The sequence below is a fragment of the Trachurus japonicus genome, chromosome 23 (assembly GCF_045865225.1).
Source record: "Trachurus japonicus isolate A0001 chromosome 23, Traja_1.0".
NCBI lineage: Eukaryota > Metazoa > Chordata > Actinopteri > Carangiformes > Carangidae > Trachurus > Trachurus japonicus.
This window is the reverse complement of record NC_140929.1, coordinates 17112404-17128929: the sequence shown is the minus strand read 5'-3', so window position 1 is coordinate 17128929 and position 16526 is coordinate 17112404. Positions and strand designations below refer to the sequence as shown.

At 41.7% G+C, this 16526-nt stretch overlaps 1 protein-coding gene across 1 annotated transcript in view; it reads left to right on the top strand.

The window, feature by feature from the left end:
• Positions 1-16526, top strand: part of rerg (RAS-like, estrogen-regulated, growth inhibitor) — a 41900-nt gene that overhangs the window by 4677 nt on the left and 20697 nt on the right. The window contains exon 2 of the mRNA XM_085769018.1: positions 5247-5381. Within this exon, the coding sequence (XP_085625144.1) occupies positions 5321-5381 (61 nt within the window). The 5' untranslated portion in view covers positions 5247-5320. The remainder of the gene's footprint in view (positions 1-5246; positions 5382-16526) is intronic.

Below are 16526 nucleotides of genomic sequence, written 5' to 3'. Positions count from 1 at the left end.
GCTTAGCTTAGCTTATCTGGAAAAACTGGAAACAGTCCAGCTGTCAATACGCGTGTTTCCAATGCTCACTAATAAACACAGCATATAATGAACACATTGACCATGGTTAGCTAAAATGAATAGATATCTCAATAATTAGTCCAGTTAAGAAGCTACAAATGTTGGTACATCTGGTTTACTTGTAACCATGCTTTCAGTTGTCCTTTGAAAGTGGCAAGAATGGGGCTTTCCCTAATTGGGACTGGAAGGCTATTCCATATTTGTCTGCCTTTTATAGATAGCACATTTTTTCCAAAGGTGGTTGGACCTCTGGTATCTCAACTGGTACCAAGACCTTGTAAATATTCCTTAACACGAGAGTGGGAGCTGATCCATGGAGGCATTTGTAGATGAAGCAGGCACATTTGAATACTTTCAAGTTCTCATTGTTAAAAACCTTGCAATGATAAAATGATGATGATAAAAGAGTGGTTGTCTATCATATATCTTGATTGCTCCATTATAGCTGTTCTATGGGTTTCAGAACTGTGACACCTGCAAACCATCAGTTTGTAAAGCAATATTCAATATGAGTGAGGATCAGATAGTGAAGATATGTTTTAGCCGCATCAGCTGTTAAGAAGGGCTGAATTTTGTTTAAAATAAGATGAAGTTGATTGTGTTCCTGACTTTTTGATGTATTTCTTGAAGGACAAATTTGAGTCCTTGGTGACTCCAAGATCTCATCAGTTTATTACAAGCCTGAACAGTTCATACAGCAACTTGTGTTTTCTTCTCTTTGGCGAGTTGTTCAGACTTGTTGGTGAGGGTGATGTGGTGATGTCTATGGTCAAATCCTACTTTTATAACATGACTTAACTACATTGGACTGACACATAGAAGAGAAACAGTATCTCTCTTATGTCTGTCAGCTTACAGCTGGGCCCCAGGCTTTTATTTACTTGAAATCCAGAATGTAATGTAGGCTACATTAATTAGAAGCAGGTCTTTTAGGTCAGAATGGTGCTTTAGTACAAAGCTTCTTTTTCAGCTGCTCCTGTCTGTTGTGTTGAAGTTACTGCATTACGTGCCAATACAAACACTTCTTGTAATTGTTTCAAATTAAAGCCCTCTAGTGTTTCAGTAGACAGAAAGCCTTTGTGAGGTAATAGAGCTGCTTTTGTTAATGCACTACAATAAGAGTAAGAGTCCTATTTCTGGTTGTTTCTGTTGTTTAGGCTACATGTTATTCAGATGTGCTAGCAGTTCCTCATGTCCATCTCGGTTCCTCCCTCTCCCTGCTCAGTGCATCTGTCTCCCTTAGTAATAATGATACATGTAATGAAAGTGGGTTTTTTGCTGTAATGAAGGTGAGGCTCAGTGTATTGGAAGTGCTTCTCTTCTTTGCAGTTCTAGGGAAGCCAGGAAACGACAGCGGCTCAGTAGACTGCCCAGATCAAGTGTAGGTGTTGCTCTGTGTGTTTCTGGTCTACCACATATGAAAGAAAGTCTTAGAATCTCCAGACAGTGAGTCAAGTTGGCACCATAACAGCTGTAAACACCATCTGATAGAACCTGTTTGATCCAGAAACTTCTTTCAGATTATTTTATGTTATTCAGATTTTATCATATTACTTTTTATCCAGAGTATTGGTGTGGCCAAAAACAAGAAAGTGATGGGATGTACTGAAGTTGACCATTTAATGTAATTAATACATTTAGTAGCTGCGTTTACATGAAGCCAAATATTCCAATTAAAATCGGTTTAGATGTCCAAACTGAATAAAAATGCTTTATATAATCGCAAATCTGAATAAACTGGCCCAAACCGAATGGAATTTCATTCAGTTTCAGAGGAGTAGAATATTCCTCCTTCCAAATTGACCAAAAATCAAATTATATCATGTAAACGGTGAAATGGAGTATTCTTTATACGCATACACAATGACATTTCTTCACTTGCAAATATGGCAGCTTCCAAGCACAGCACCCAGAACTGGTCTACAGTGGAGAGTTTGATAAAAAACTATCGCCAGCTCAGACCGTTGGGAAACAGGAAACACTGAACTGTATAAAAGAGTTCACGAAAACTCATTAAAGGATAGCCCGGAACGTATTGTCGTTTTTTCTCTGGGCATGTCACACGGCTGTAAAGCGTCCATTCTGAATGAATGTTGTGGCACATGTAAACACATATAAACAGCTGACAATCAATCTTCATTCAGAATGGGCTTTATGCACAGCTCCACTACTTCCTGAAATAAGCCAGCTCCTTTATTTCCTGTCTTACATTATTGGACCAACTGATTAATCCAGGTGTGCCTGACCATTGTTGTGAGGTCAGACACACCTGGATTAATCAGTTGGTCCAATAATGTAAGACAGGAAATTTCAGGAAGTAGTGGAGCTGTGCATAAAGCCCATTATTTGAATCACAATGATTGATTGCTTCCACTTGCATATTGGTGAGGTGTCATGCCCCCGCCCCCTCCCCCCCCATTGAGATTACACATGTTCCCAAACATCTCAGGCTAATAGTCAGAACAAAATGTTCCAGCTGTATCATTCACAACCTATGTCAATGTTGCGACTGTGCTGTGGTTGTTGGAAATGTGCCACATTAATGATGATAAGAGCAAAATATTTAAAGATGCCAACAGCTGCCATGATGACCCTTTCTGAGGGAGAAAGATGGATGACCGACCTACACTTAAGCACGACAGAGTGGCACACAGACACACCATATATGGACTTTGTGTGTTGGCAGTTGAAACCCTGAGTGTGTCTCTGTGTGTGTGTTTCCTTTGTGGATGAAGGAGGGGAGAGCTGGAAGTTTGCCACCTCATAACTTCACCCAGTGTGAAGTTGGCGAACATTTTTCTGGCACTGACACATTCTTCACTTTTTACTGACCTGGACGGTTCGTGCTTGAACTCATGACTGTCTTCAGTTTTCTCTCCATATCTCATTTCAAGCACCACAGACTGACAGAGAGATGAGTGTAATTTACACACTGATAATAGATCTTTTCATAAACATAGCAGTCGCTCTGCAGAGGGCTGTGAGTTGGTTCTCATGCCTGCCAGTTTTCTGTCACCTGTAATTACTTATCAGGCGCTTTATTGTACTCCGTAGCTATGTCCATACTACATTTTCATTTTAAAACAGTCTTCAAATGAAAATGAACTCAATTCAGATGAGTCTTTCAGCTCCATATCAGAAACTGTTTCTTTACACCTGATACAGTATCAGTGTTGGGCATGTTACTCTGAAAAAGTAATTAGTTATAGTTACTAGTTACTTTCCCCAAGAAGTAACTGAGTTACTACATGATAAAAGTAATTAATTACAAGGAAAGTAACTACCTGTATTGCGTTCCTTTTTTATAAAGTGCTCAAATGTGTCAAATTACTTGGCTAACCCGTGTTTATCTAACTACTGCACAACTCACTCAGTATTCCTCCGCACAGGCAGGCTCCCCGACGCGCTGTATCACTCCGCCTATCAGCTGTTTAGATCAGCAGCGTTTTATAATGCCGTTATTCCCATCACTGTACAGCATATAGCTGTAATGTAATCTCCTATGCAGCACTGAATTCCATCATGCGTACATGGAGATGTACGCATGATGCTGCCATTATATGAGGTCACAACACTGTCAGCTCTATCACTCTGAGTTCATCTGTGGACACTGTACTGTAGGTGGAGGTGGTGCAGGCTCTCCTTCATTACTGTCAGAGGTTGTCGGTGTCCAGTCCATGGCTGGATGGAAAACATTGTAATAGAGACAAATGTGAAATATTGTAGGGTTAGAGTTATAAAGAAAATAATCAGTACTCTGATTATATGATAACACAATTAGAACAGACAGAATAGATGTAGATGTCACAATGGTTCCCAGCTCTCACTGACATTCTTTATTCTGAAGGAGAGATAATCCTTCCAGCAGATGTTTTGACTGCAGCTGTCATCAACAATTAAATGAGCTGGACCTGCAGAACAAGTCCACACACACTGAACCCAATTCAATATTACCACACACTTACAGTACTTACATGTCAGCTGTGTTTACATGCTCTTGCAGCATGTAAACACATGTCAGTTAACTGTAACAGTGTTATCGTTAAGTAACACCGACAGTCTGCTGTCACTGTTAAGCTGAGTGAGGTAACAGCACTAATGCAGCGCTAATCTGAAAACACATTATAAGGTGTTTTACTATGGTTTTTTAACAGTAGTCACACCACACACAGTTAGCTTCAGTAACTCAAAATATAATTCAGAAATCTGAGACTAGCAGACCAATCAGAACTGTTAGCACAATTAGCATCTTTTCAGAATGGTTAGTGTAGTTAGCATGTATCTATCTGTTGACCATGGCTCGTATCTGTGCAGGGTGGGAGGAAGGTGAAGTACCTGGAGAGGACATCTTTTCAGAACAGTTACAGCAAAAGCATCATTTCAGAATGGTTAGGGCAGGAATTCCCTTGCTTGTGGTGCACAAGCTGCTGCTAGGGGGTGCGTGACATGAAAAAGGGTAATGGCGACGCTATGCTGTTATATTTTACTAATAAATAAAAACAACTAATATCTAATAACTATAATATATAATAATATCTATATAATAATAACTAATCTCAAATGGGCTTTTCACAGTGTGAATAGTAAAATTCAAGAAAACCATTTGTACACCTAAATTTTATATAAACAATAATTGTCTGTTTTATTCTGTAATTTACAACTGCAGCTGTGTTTATGTATTCATGGTACTTATTCATTGTATTAATCACTGTATTTGTATCATTGCATTTCTTTTAATTGTATTCAGTATATTTTATTCTATTCTAAAGCCTGACCAGGAACAAAGACCGCAAATAGGCTGAAGCTAGACGTCTTATATGCATCACATTTTCCCATTTTCTGTGGCAATGTCCCTGTTAAATAAACAGTAAAAAAGAAACAAACAAACTGAAAAAAAAACACTTTCATCACCAAGGCTTTGAGTATGTTAGTTGTAGTGTAGCTCTGTAATGATGCCTTCTTCAGTCCCATCAATCAGAGCCTGACACTTCTGCTGGAAGACACTGAGACATCACTGTATGACTCACACAAACTGTTGAAAACACATCCACACATGTGCTAAAAGCAGTAACGTCCTTATGGAGGAAAATCTACTCAAAATCTTATCCTGACAAAAGAGGTGGTTAATGTTGAAATGTGCTGCGTCACCACAAATTGAACGTGTATTGTCCTCCATGTTTCCTCAGACGCTGCTGGATGGATGGCTGACCTCGAGCTTCACCCACTGGCTCACTGAGCTTCCCTGGTTGCAGCCGCCGTCATGGCCAAAAGCCCCGAGGTGAAGCTGGCCGTGTTCGGCAGAGCGGGGGTGGGAAAGTCAGGTAAAGTGCTGTGTGTCTGTTTGTTACAAAGGTTCCTTATACTCCTGAACTTTGGTGCTTAGGCTCCAGGCGACTTGTGAGAGATTTAAACACACTACTGGGGGGTTGTCTGGGGGTTTAGCGGGTGCTTTCATTTCTCCCACCGTGACGTCTGCTTTCTAATGTCTCCCTCCCAGTCCTCAGTCTGTTTGCATAGTCAACATTACAGTAGGAGGCTGTTTTTGGTCTGGCTTCAGAGTCCTCGCTCCCACAGATAAGTCTGTTGAGTCACTGTCGTTTGGTGTCAGCACTCTCCTGTCAGCAGCAGCAGTGTCGGTGGCTGGGCCTCAGCTGGCGTCCTGCGTATTCTCCCCAGTAGCTCACACAATAACACAGACTTCTTCATGTGTCCTGTCAGTTGCAAATCAAGACATATTGCTTCAGTGTGCTTCGTGACTGCATCTCTGAACCCCAGTGAAGCGGGGTGGGGGGGTGAGGGTGGAAAGAACAACATGGACACAGTGTAGCTTCAGTCAAATCCACCGATGTAATACATGAGCGTTAGCAACACATACTGAACCAGACAGTAGCAAACAAAAACTTTTTGACCTCTTTTACCTGTAAGAACAGAGCAATGAACAACAGATCATCTTGATCTGCAGATCAGACTCAGAGCCTTTTTACAAAGCAATGAATTACCACCTTTTTAATCAAGATTGGAAATGGCATTTTACCTCATCCTCATCCACTTTTACTATTAGTCAGTGCATTCAGAATTATGGGATTTAATTACACACTCCTCTTAAACACACATACCGTTCCTGACATCTTAATCAGCAGGTGAGCAGTGTTGGGAGGGTTACTTTAAAAATGTATTCCCCTACAGATTACTGATTACATGTCCTAAAATGTAATCTGAAATGTATTTGGATTACTCAAGTAAAGTAATGTATTCTGAATACTTTCTGGATTACTTCAAAATCACCTGCCTGAGCGCCTTTAACTGGGACACTGAATTTGCTTTAGAGAATTATCTTACACATGATCTTATAGGCTACCGTGGCTCCTTTAAACTAAAGCATAAATACATGTGTTTGAATTTGTCAAGCCACAGTTTAATTTTGTATTTTAAATACGTAACGCCGTTACATGTAATCCGTTACTCCCCAACCCTGCAGGTGAGTGATGTTTAACCACCAGTCACCCAGTGCAAATAATACCACCATATCAACTGTGCAACAGTCTTTATACAACCACTGGGCTTGTTCCGAAGTCCAGGAGTGTGTGTAGCACATGTGTGTGTGTTAGCATTCGGCTTGTCCATCAGCCCATCCATGACTGTGTGGTGTATATATTCCTCATTTAGTTCCTTGGCACAACAACAGCTGGGGTGGGTCCTGTTGTTCAGACATCCTGTGAGAGTTGCTATCAGAATCCTCTCTGTCTTAATTGACTTGGGGCTGTGTCACAGGGAGAGGCTGATATCCAAAGTCATCATCATCACTATCATTGTCTTGGTTTGATTGTTCCCTGTCTTCATGGGTCTGAACTGTCAAATAACTGGTTTCAACTGAATTAGAAGGTTACAGTGCAGAGTCCTACATCCTCTCACTTTTTTTGCCCTGATATGACTTTATATATGGGCGTGTCTTTCCCCACCTGATGGATAACCTTGTGGGTGCAGTCTCCCAGTGGTTACGGAGCTTCCCTGTTCCCCCTCTGGGTGTCATACTCCTAATGAGAATATAAAGTAGAACTCCTTACTTTGCTGTCATGATTTCTCTTGCTATAGTGTTTTTTTTTTTGCATTTGCTGCTATGATCTCATATGCCTCTGCCATCTGTTGTCTCCACTTTTTCATGTACTCCTGCTGATCAGTACTTCCAGTCTCATGGGTCAAGCCAAAAAGCAAGTCAACAAGTATAGTCTGTAGCAGTCTCTGGTGGTCCATCTGAAAATAATCAACTCATTAATTAGATATGAGGCAGGATCAGACACTGGAGGGGAGCTTGTATGTGCATCGTTCTGCTAATTCCTCATTTTCTGTGGAGGAGGCAAGGCCAGACAATTTTATTTGTATAGCCCAGTTGTCTCAAAGGGCTTTACACACAATCATAACAACATCCTCTGTCCTTAGACCCTCACATCCACTGAGGAAAAACTCCCAGAAACCCTTTTAACAGGGAAAAATTGGAGAAACCTCAGGGTGAGCAGAGGAGGGATCCCTCACCCAGGACGGACAGACGTGACATAGATGTTGTAGGGATGTTACAGAAACAGTTTTGCTAGTATTTGGTTTCATACAGTTTTGGTCTCACTGTATTTACGGCTCATTCTTTGGTACTGGCAGAGTGGAGGGAGATGACAGGACAAGGATAAAGTTTAACAATGAACAATTCATTATGTCAATAGAAAATTCAGCACCTGATAGGATTTGTCTACATGCAGCAAAACTCCTGGGTTTGTCCCATTATCATTCTACATTCTGTGTCTTATCTCTTATCTGGCTGGTTTCATATTGCATTGAACACAACACACTATAGTATAGAATGTGGTGGAGGTTTGTCATTGGATACTGTAAATTCATACACAGCAGTCCTCTGTTGGAGCAGACGTTCACTTCATACACCTCTCCTGACTTGTCCGCCATGTTCTAACTAGATCCACACTGTAAATTGAATGAATGGATTGTGATGATGGTCAAGATTTTGAAGCAGCTCAGTTCAGTCCATACATTACTGTAGTTGTATTCAGTGCTGCTTCAGTTGGTGACTGTGGGGCTTTAGATCACTCTTCTGTGTTGAAGTTTTGGGTTTCCTGTGTAATTGTACTCAACAGGTGACAGTGTATGTGTATTCTTTTTCAAAAGCAGACAGACAACAGAACAGTATCATTGTTGTCACATCTGAAGCTACAGCAATGAATGGTTCTCTACAGAGAGCCGAAAATCAGCTTCTCCTCACTTGACCAACATCTGGACTGTGATTTATTCTCGCTTCATGTACACTATCATGTCTTTTCTACAGCTTACAGCCTCCGCCCGGCATCCACTATACTTGAGCTTTTATTTACTTAAACCCCAGAATGTAACCAACCTTTAGTAATAATATAGTGAAAACTAGCAATCATAGCCTACTAGTTTACTTCCTGTAATGCAGATGTGTCTTAGTGTGTTGGAAGTGCTCTGCCTCTTCACTGCAGTTCCTGAACAGCTGGGAAACCAGAGTGGCTCAGTGGACTGCTGATCAGTGGTGGAAATAGCATCAGTCAGTCAGTCAGTCAGTTACAGGTCTGGCCCTCATCCAGCTAAAAATACTAGAACCAAACAAGAGGAGTTGTTACAGAATCAGTATCGATATCAACCCTGACCTACAGGACTACATGTTCTTAACAGAGCTCATCAGTTAACAGCTTCAGGCACTGAATACTAAGCTCTCTAATGTTCCCAGCTGACACCACACTGTGTGAGTGTCAAGTTAATGGTTCTTATTCAAGACCCAAGTGTACTTGTGATTTAGCAGTTTCCATGCGGGCTAGAGAAAATGTGCCCCTAATGATGACAACAGACCCACAGAGTGTCGGTGAAGGTGAGCAGCACTCTTTGTGATGGTCCGACCTGGACTCCTGCAGAGCGATCCAGCTCTAATAAAGAGCAGACAGTGTTAAGCTGAGTGTGTCTGCTCTGAGTCAGAGCAGACTCACTCAGCTTAACACTGACACATCTAAGCTTTTTGTTTTATTGACTCTGAGGTGGAAAACTGGGGTTTAGGAAATATGATCACTTCGTCTAATTATTGTACCTCTACCTTGGTCTCTGCTAAACACACACACACAGCGAGAGAGACACACACACCCACACAGAGAGATATGATGTGATAAAGTAATTACTGGAAAGGTTTTTCCGTAGTTTGTCAGAGAGGAGTAAACAGCAGGGCTCTCATGAGGCCTGGTTGATGAGATGATGATATCTCAACACAGGATCAAATTATTGTTTGTAAATTGGGTGATGACAAACCAGCATGAACCCCAGAACAGTTCAGTTCACCTCAGCCTCAGCATCTTTAAGCTCATCGTTTGTCTTTTATTTCATATCCTTACTGTCATTACTCTTGCTGCTCTTATCATCTTTGTCTTGGCAGCAGAAAGAAAAAACACCTGTAGCTGCACAGTCAAATATCTACAACTGCCTCTGTTGGACATGTAGAGTTGGTCATAGTTGATGCAACACTTTGCTCGGAGCAACTGGTGAGTTGTGAGCTGAGAACCCTCAATATGACAGCCACCCTCTGCAGCACTGACCAATGACCGATGGTCACCAGTGCAGAAGGAACAGATCCCCGACCAGGTTGTCAAACAATCGAGTGCTCATGCTGAAGTATTGAAAGAGTTTTTCCTCATCAGTACTTCTTCTGTCCCTCACCAGCATGATGAAGTCCCCTTCCTCATCCCTTGTTGCATTTGGTGGCCTTATACCCCCTGCTCTGCTTCCGTTTAGGCAGAAAGTGTGAACAACGCACAAGGATTGTGGGAAACGTAGGACAAAATGTTGAACTGTCCCGTATCCCGTATTTTTATATGATCCTTCAGATATCCCTCACTTTTGGCCAACCAAACGCTACCATGTCTAAATCAGTTGTCATGAAGACATAACTATGACAGAGCACATAGGAATTATTAATTATCAATGTCAATCCAAACATAATGCAAACAAGTTCACTCAAATATTAGTGGGGACAGTTGTGTCCTCACAAAATAGGTCCATGTTGATACTGTCCATTAGCAAACCTGGAGCCTGATGTAAACACTTATCCACCGTACAGACCTCATAGTTCACCATAGATGGCCACTGTGGGTGAACCATGTTGAATATTGGACTGAAAGTGGAGATAATATTCCCACCATGAAAGCAGCACTAAGTGACAGCAGCACGGCCTCTCTCTCTGCACCACATTAAACAGCTCCTGTCTCCTCTAATGCTTTGCTGCAGGGGAAACACATTACTGTCACTGTTGCATAACACAACCAGAAATAGATATACGGTAGATATTTATCAATATGAAAAAGGTTTACTTTATAAATTGCTTTGAATTAGGAAGATGTTCTCTCTGTCTTTGTGAATGTTTTATTTATAATCTGTAGTTTACAACCAGCAACACGACACTCAGCCCTCGCCCCTCCGCCTACCACCAAATCGTGTCCACACAAATCCCTGAGGCACTGTAGAATGGCTGTGCAATAAATTAAAATGACACATAGATGCAAGTGGAAATGGAAAAGGAAATAAACAAAACGGTTCCAGCTAGTGAAGCGCTTTGAGTGGCTCATATGACTAGAAAAGCGCTAAATAAATGCAGTCCATTTAACAGGGTTTCATTGAATACCATGGACACTTACCTTCTGGCAAGCTCACCAACAGCTGGTTCCTAAACACATTTAGCAAAAACTTCAAACTATTTTTAATGGCTGGTGTGTGACTACTTTCACTGGAATGTAAATAGAGTAATGCAGGAATGCTCCAAAACATTCAATTAGTCACATGTTTTTACTTCCATGATAACTTTGTGGAGATGAGACTGGGGTGCAAATTCCCCATAAGGTGAAATATATATAACAATATAAACAGGTCAGTTTAATTAACAGCTTCCCTGAAGGTAGCTATAGAGACCAAAACAGTTTCTGTACCAGGCTGTTTATTCCTGCTTTAAAGCAGAAGTAAGTGATCCGGTCGTTTTGGCTAACTTCTTGTCAGCCGATGGAGTTAGCAGTCCCCGCCCTCGTCATGGATTTATTGGTCCTCGTCCCTACGTCACCACATTCACGCGCATCCCTTGGCTGCACACACAGAGAGGACCGCCCCTTTATGCCGTTCTCTCTCCTCATTGGATAAAGGTTGTAGGATACAAGGAAAGTTTTCTCCTCGACTTACAGCAGAGCAGAGTGACTGACAGACCCGTGTTTCAGACCAAACACTCTATGTAAGTGATTGCCGTCGGAAGATATAACTATTTAAGACTTATAACACAAAAATTCTGCTTACTTCTGCTTTAAAGTTGCTAACATGGGACTCTATTACCCCTTTCCCACTGGCCAAAAAACCCGTTTAAACCTGCTAACAATCGACTTTTGGTGGCAGTGGGAAAGGCGCACCGACCTGCGCTGACCCGCGTCAAACAACTCAGCAAGCGACGCGGGTTAAAATCGCCTTCAATCGGCTCGGCTCTGACTGGCGTGCAGTGGGAACGCCAGACCCGGGCATTTCTCCAAACGATTTTGACAATTTGACAGTCAGCTCAAGACAATGACTTTGAAACAGGCTTTGTGCTGCAGGATGGCACCATTAACCTTCTCTGCCCTAAAATCAGCTGCCTGGTGTGTGTCTGCTGGAGGAAATGAAAGTCCTGGAAAGTAATCAAATAATTGAGGACATTTAACATCCAGCAGGCGACCCTGTGCACCGTCCACTAATTAACATGAAATTGTGGCAGAGGGACAGTGGCTCATCCTGCTGCTCTGGTTTACAGACGTACGTATCTCTGGCCTTCTCAGCTTAGACAACACACAGCTGGGAGGCTGTTGACTGCCCAGATTCCATGGAAGACCATTCATAGTCTGAGGTGTGACTCACTTAATGCGATGTAGAAGCTCTAATCAGCGTGTCAGAGCTAGATTGTACTCTTTCAGATAAGATATCTGAAAAGGTTTAAAAGAGGCTTTCAGCACGGCAGGGATCAGGGATGTGAACTTTCAGGAGGGCGTATCTACTGTGCAGCACTTTAAGTGACTTTTATGTGCTTTAGTGCTTGAGTGTGTTACATAAGTCTAAGAATGAAGAAGTTAGGGGCTTTGTTCTTCTAATTTTGTTATTTGTTCAGATTGGGGTGAGTTGTGCGTTCACAGCATCTTGCAACTGCCTGACTGAAAAGTCAACAGCACAGGTGAACAGAGTAAGAACACCAGACTTATTTGATGCCGTGGGGAGGCTCTGGCTATGTGCTGTCTTTGTGATAGACAAACCTGCTTTGGTGAAAGGGAAATAAAATTGATGTGATGAGAGAAGACATGAACCTGCTCTGCTGAGGAGACACACAAGCAGAGGTGAACAAAGGTGAAGAACCCTCTGCCTCATCTTTATATAGTGTGACACTGTAGGATACTGACAGATTCAGATTTTTTTTGGTCTCTCCTTAAAGGTGTACAGAAAAGAAAAATGAATTTGATTCCACTCTGGGTCATAAAATTAGTGTAATAACTCATCTATCAGATGATGTAGCCCAAACTTTGTGCAAAATTCTATTTTCGAGTAAATATGGGATGAAAGTGGGCTAGTTTTTTTTCACATTGGATAATGAAGGCACACAAATTATGTGTCAAGTTGCTCACGATTCATCAGCCACTGATACTGGATCCCTCATCCGTCAATCAAACGTCTGAGACACACACACACACACACACACACACACACCTACACACACACACACACACACACACACACCCCAAGCTCAGTCTCGTCACAAACATTGAATATCCCGCCCGCTCGATAACGGCCAATCAAATTTGTTTTCCTTACTCGGGTAAACTCGTGCGGCAACTCGTGGAAACTCGTAGAAGGAGGCACAACAAACAGGACAAACACCAATTTCTTTAATCAAAAATTGGACTTGAGTGGAGAAAAAACAAATACATGACTTTAGGCATGTCTGTCTGTCTGTCTGTCTGTCTGTCTGTCTGTCTGTCTGTCTGTCTGTCTGTCTGTCTGTCTATCTATCTATCAATCTATCTATCAATCTATCTATCTATCTATCAATCTATCTATCTATCTATCTATCTATCTATCTATCTATCTATCTATCTATCTATCTATCTATCTATCTATCTATCTATCTATCTATCTATCTATCTATCTATCTATCTATCTATCTATCTATCTATCCTGTACCCTCATTAACAGTAACACTGTCATGGTGTTGTCCCGTTCCCTGTTTAGTTCTTGTTTTATTTTGAAGTTCCTGTCTTGTCTTCCTGTGATTACCTCATGTGTCTGTGTCCCCCAGTCTTTCCCACTGTCCTTTGTCAGTCGGTCTGTTGTCCAGCCCTGTGTTTCATGCCCACGTTCCTGTGTCATGTCTGAGTTCCCATGTTTTTTCAGTAAATCTCTTAGTTCTTTGTGAGTCTGCATTCTGGGTCCAGAACTGTACGTTCTGTCCTCTCCTCAGTCTCAACACCAGTTGAACCAGTCAATCGGACGTGGGCCCGCTCTGGGAAATGATTGTGTCAGTGGAAGGTGGGCTCCTTGAGTGGCTCTGCTTTTTTCCTTGTGTTGAATTATTTTTAGAGCTCCCCTCCGACTCTCACAGCCTCCACATATTGTCCGCTCTCCACTCATGTACCCTGCTGGTGTGAGTCATCGCTGGTTATTTACCTCCTCGCCTTTAACAACCTCCCTCTAGCAGTGCTTTAAAATTTCATGATGGATCCATTAAGTATTTTTCTTTCTGCCTCTGAAGCTGTTTTATCAGCTGAGGTACAGGTTCATGTTTAATCTTCAGGGCGGGTCTCACTGATATCTGGTTTATACAACATTGTTTCCTTCCTCTTTATTTAACAAATTGTTATCTCTAAACTTTAATTATAGCTTTATTTTGTTACATTCATTCATGTCTTTAAGCAGACAATGGAGAAATAAAGTAGTGCTCTCATAGCACCATCAGACTTACAGGAGATACTTGATGCAGACTACTCTGCCTAGAGAGAGAAAGAGAAGAGAGAGAGAAGTTAAAAGTGAGCTGCAGCCCTGACATTAAGTTTTAAAAATACACAATGACTGGAGCGTCTCACACTGAGGCTCAGACTCTAACAGGAGCACCAACCCAGGATGAGACAAGACACATCCGATGGCCAGTAGCTCACTGTCTGTGTGGTCAGCTGATTTTATAATCGCAATAAGACACACCCACCAAACACAGACTTAAAACACAAAGACTGAGCTGTAATCTTTCAGAGGACTGGTTTTAAAGACCATTAAGACAGTGACACTCAGCAAAGGGCTGCCAGCCGGAGTTAAACACAGGCTACAGTCCAAATGAGATCCACAATAGTTTAGTCTCGTGTTACATTCAAGTACAGCTGGAACGCACCATCACTCAAAGTCATTAGTACGAGGCCTCATTACTTCTCTCTGCTTGGTGTCTTATGTTTAGTTTTTCTCTTTTGCTATTTTTTGGCCTCCCATGCAGGATTAGGGTTAGAGTCAGAGTTTGTCCAGTCTTGAAAAATATTCCTCTGTAAAGAGATGACATGACAGACAAAGTGTCAGTAGTAATGGATTTCCTGTTGAGCTCAGCAGTGCTGCTGTGTACACGGCTGTAACAGCCAGGTTGTCGGTCTTGACGGTGAGAATGCACTTCACTTTCTCTTAGCTGTGCTTGTGCACGGCCCTCTGAAGCCTCCCGGCCTTCATCTCCTCCTCACATGGTTCCTGGTGAATAGAGCTGTGGTGCTATTGTTAGACACTAAACTAGAGGGATGAATGTGGTATCAGAGCCCTCACGCCCTTCCTGTGCAAACCCCATAACCACGAGCTCCTGTCCTTTTGCTTCCTCAGAGGCCTGAAATGAAAGCCTCTCTGGTGTCCCATTTTACGGAGCCGCGGGGCCCGAGGAGAACGACCGCCTCCCTCTCTGCCATTGTTTGCTCATGGAGCTCGTCCAAACTGGAGCGGGGGGAGTTTGTCTAACCTTTACTGTTATTCAGAGTGGCCCTGATATATGCTGTGACTTGCTGTGCTCAAATAAAGGACCTCCATTTTCATAGTGTCAAGGCAAAAAGCACGTAACGAAAGGTGTTGTTGAAAAGTTGAAGCTGCTTCACAGGGAGGCCAACTGTTCCGTCAGCAAAGGTAAAACATAATCACCTCTCATCCACCAGGGGCCATATTTATGACCAGAGTGGCACTTTACATTTTCCTTTGACCACGTGGATTCATGATTTTTGAAGTGAGCTAAGTCAAAGAGAAGTGAAAATATAGGATAAAAAAAGACTAGAGACACATACAGCAACTTATAAAAAGTAATTGACTTAACAGTAATCTATTCATTTATAAGTTTTTCTGCTTACAGTACAAAGCAATAAATTATATGACAAATTTTCATTTAGAGTGGTGAAAGCCAGCCACAGGAAACAGCTGATTTCCAATCACCATTTAGAAACCAAAAACAAAACACAACTTGTTTCCCATTTATTGGTTTGATGATAATAATAATAAAAAAACATAATTATAACCCTTCAAAATGGCTTTTCAGAAACAGAGGACACGCATTGCAGACAAACAGTGAAGCACAAGGCGCCATGCTGACTGGTTTAACCAGCATAGTGCCGGGGTGGTGGTGTAGATTAGGTGGTTCTGTGCTGGACAGCTGACGGCTCTGTGCTCTGAAAGACGTTACATGCAGCAATCACATCTCTTTGTCTGGCTCCCGTCCACACAACACTACAGCAGGGGTGGGTTGTTGTTGGGTGAAAACAAAGGTCTTTGGAAACACAGATGTAGACATGTAGGGCTGTCACAATCATAAAAATATATATAATAAATAATTGCAAATAATGATTTATTACTCATTTTCTGATCATTTTATGCCACTAATATAGTATGAGCCTAAGCATATTTAATAATACACATAGGCTACACCTTATGAAGAAGAAGAAGAGCCAAATATTGGCAACCAACATTGGAATATATGAATAAAAATTACATTTCTGTTTGACTTCAGGCTTTGCAACTAAATCCATGATGCTAATTTCAGTTGACGTTGATGGAGCTCCTCGAAATAAACAGTTTGTGGCTTTACTCATGTGTTATTAAACCAAAGAGAAGATGACTTCATTAAAAGAGGACCAGTCAAATGGTGGAAAACGACATAGAAACGGTGATGAAAATATTTTAATGATTATGCAACATAATTGTGATCAGCTCAAATGATTGCGACCAGGTGATTACGTAACAGTTGTGACAGGCCTATAGACATGGTTGAATGATGGCAGACCCATGACTGCTGCTGGTCCTTAATCTTCATCTGTCCTACACGTTTAATGTCTAAATGCAACAAATAGTGCTGCTAATCATGTGTGTGTGTTTCCAATGATAAAACCCAGAGGAAGGTGTTGTACATT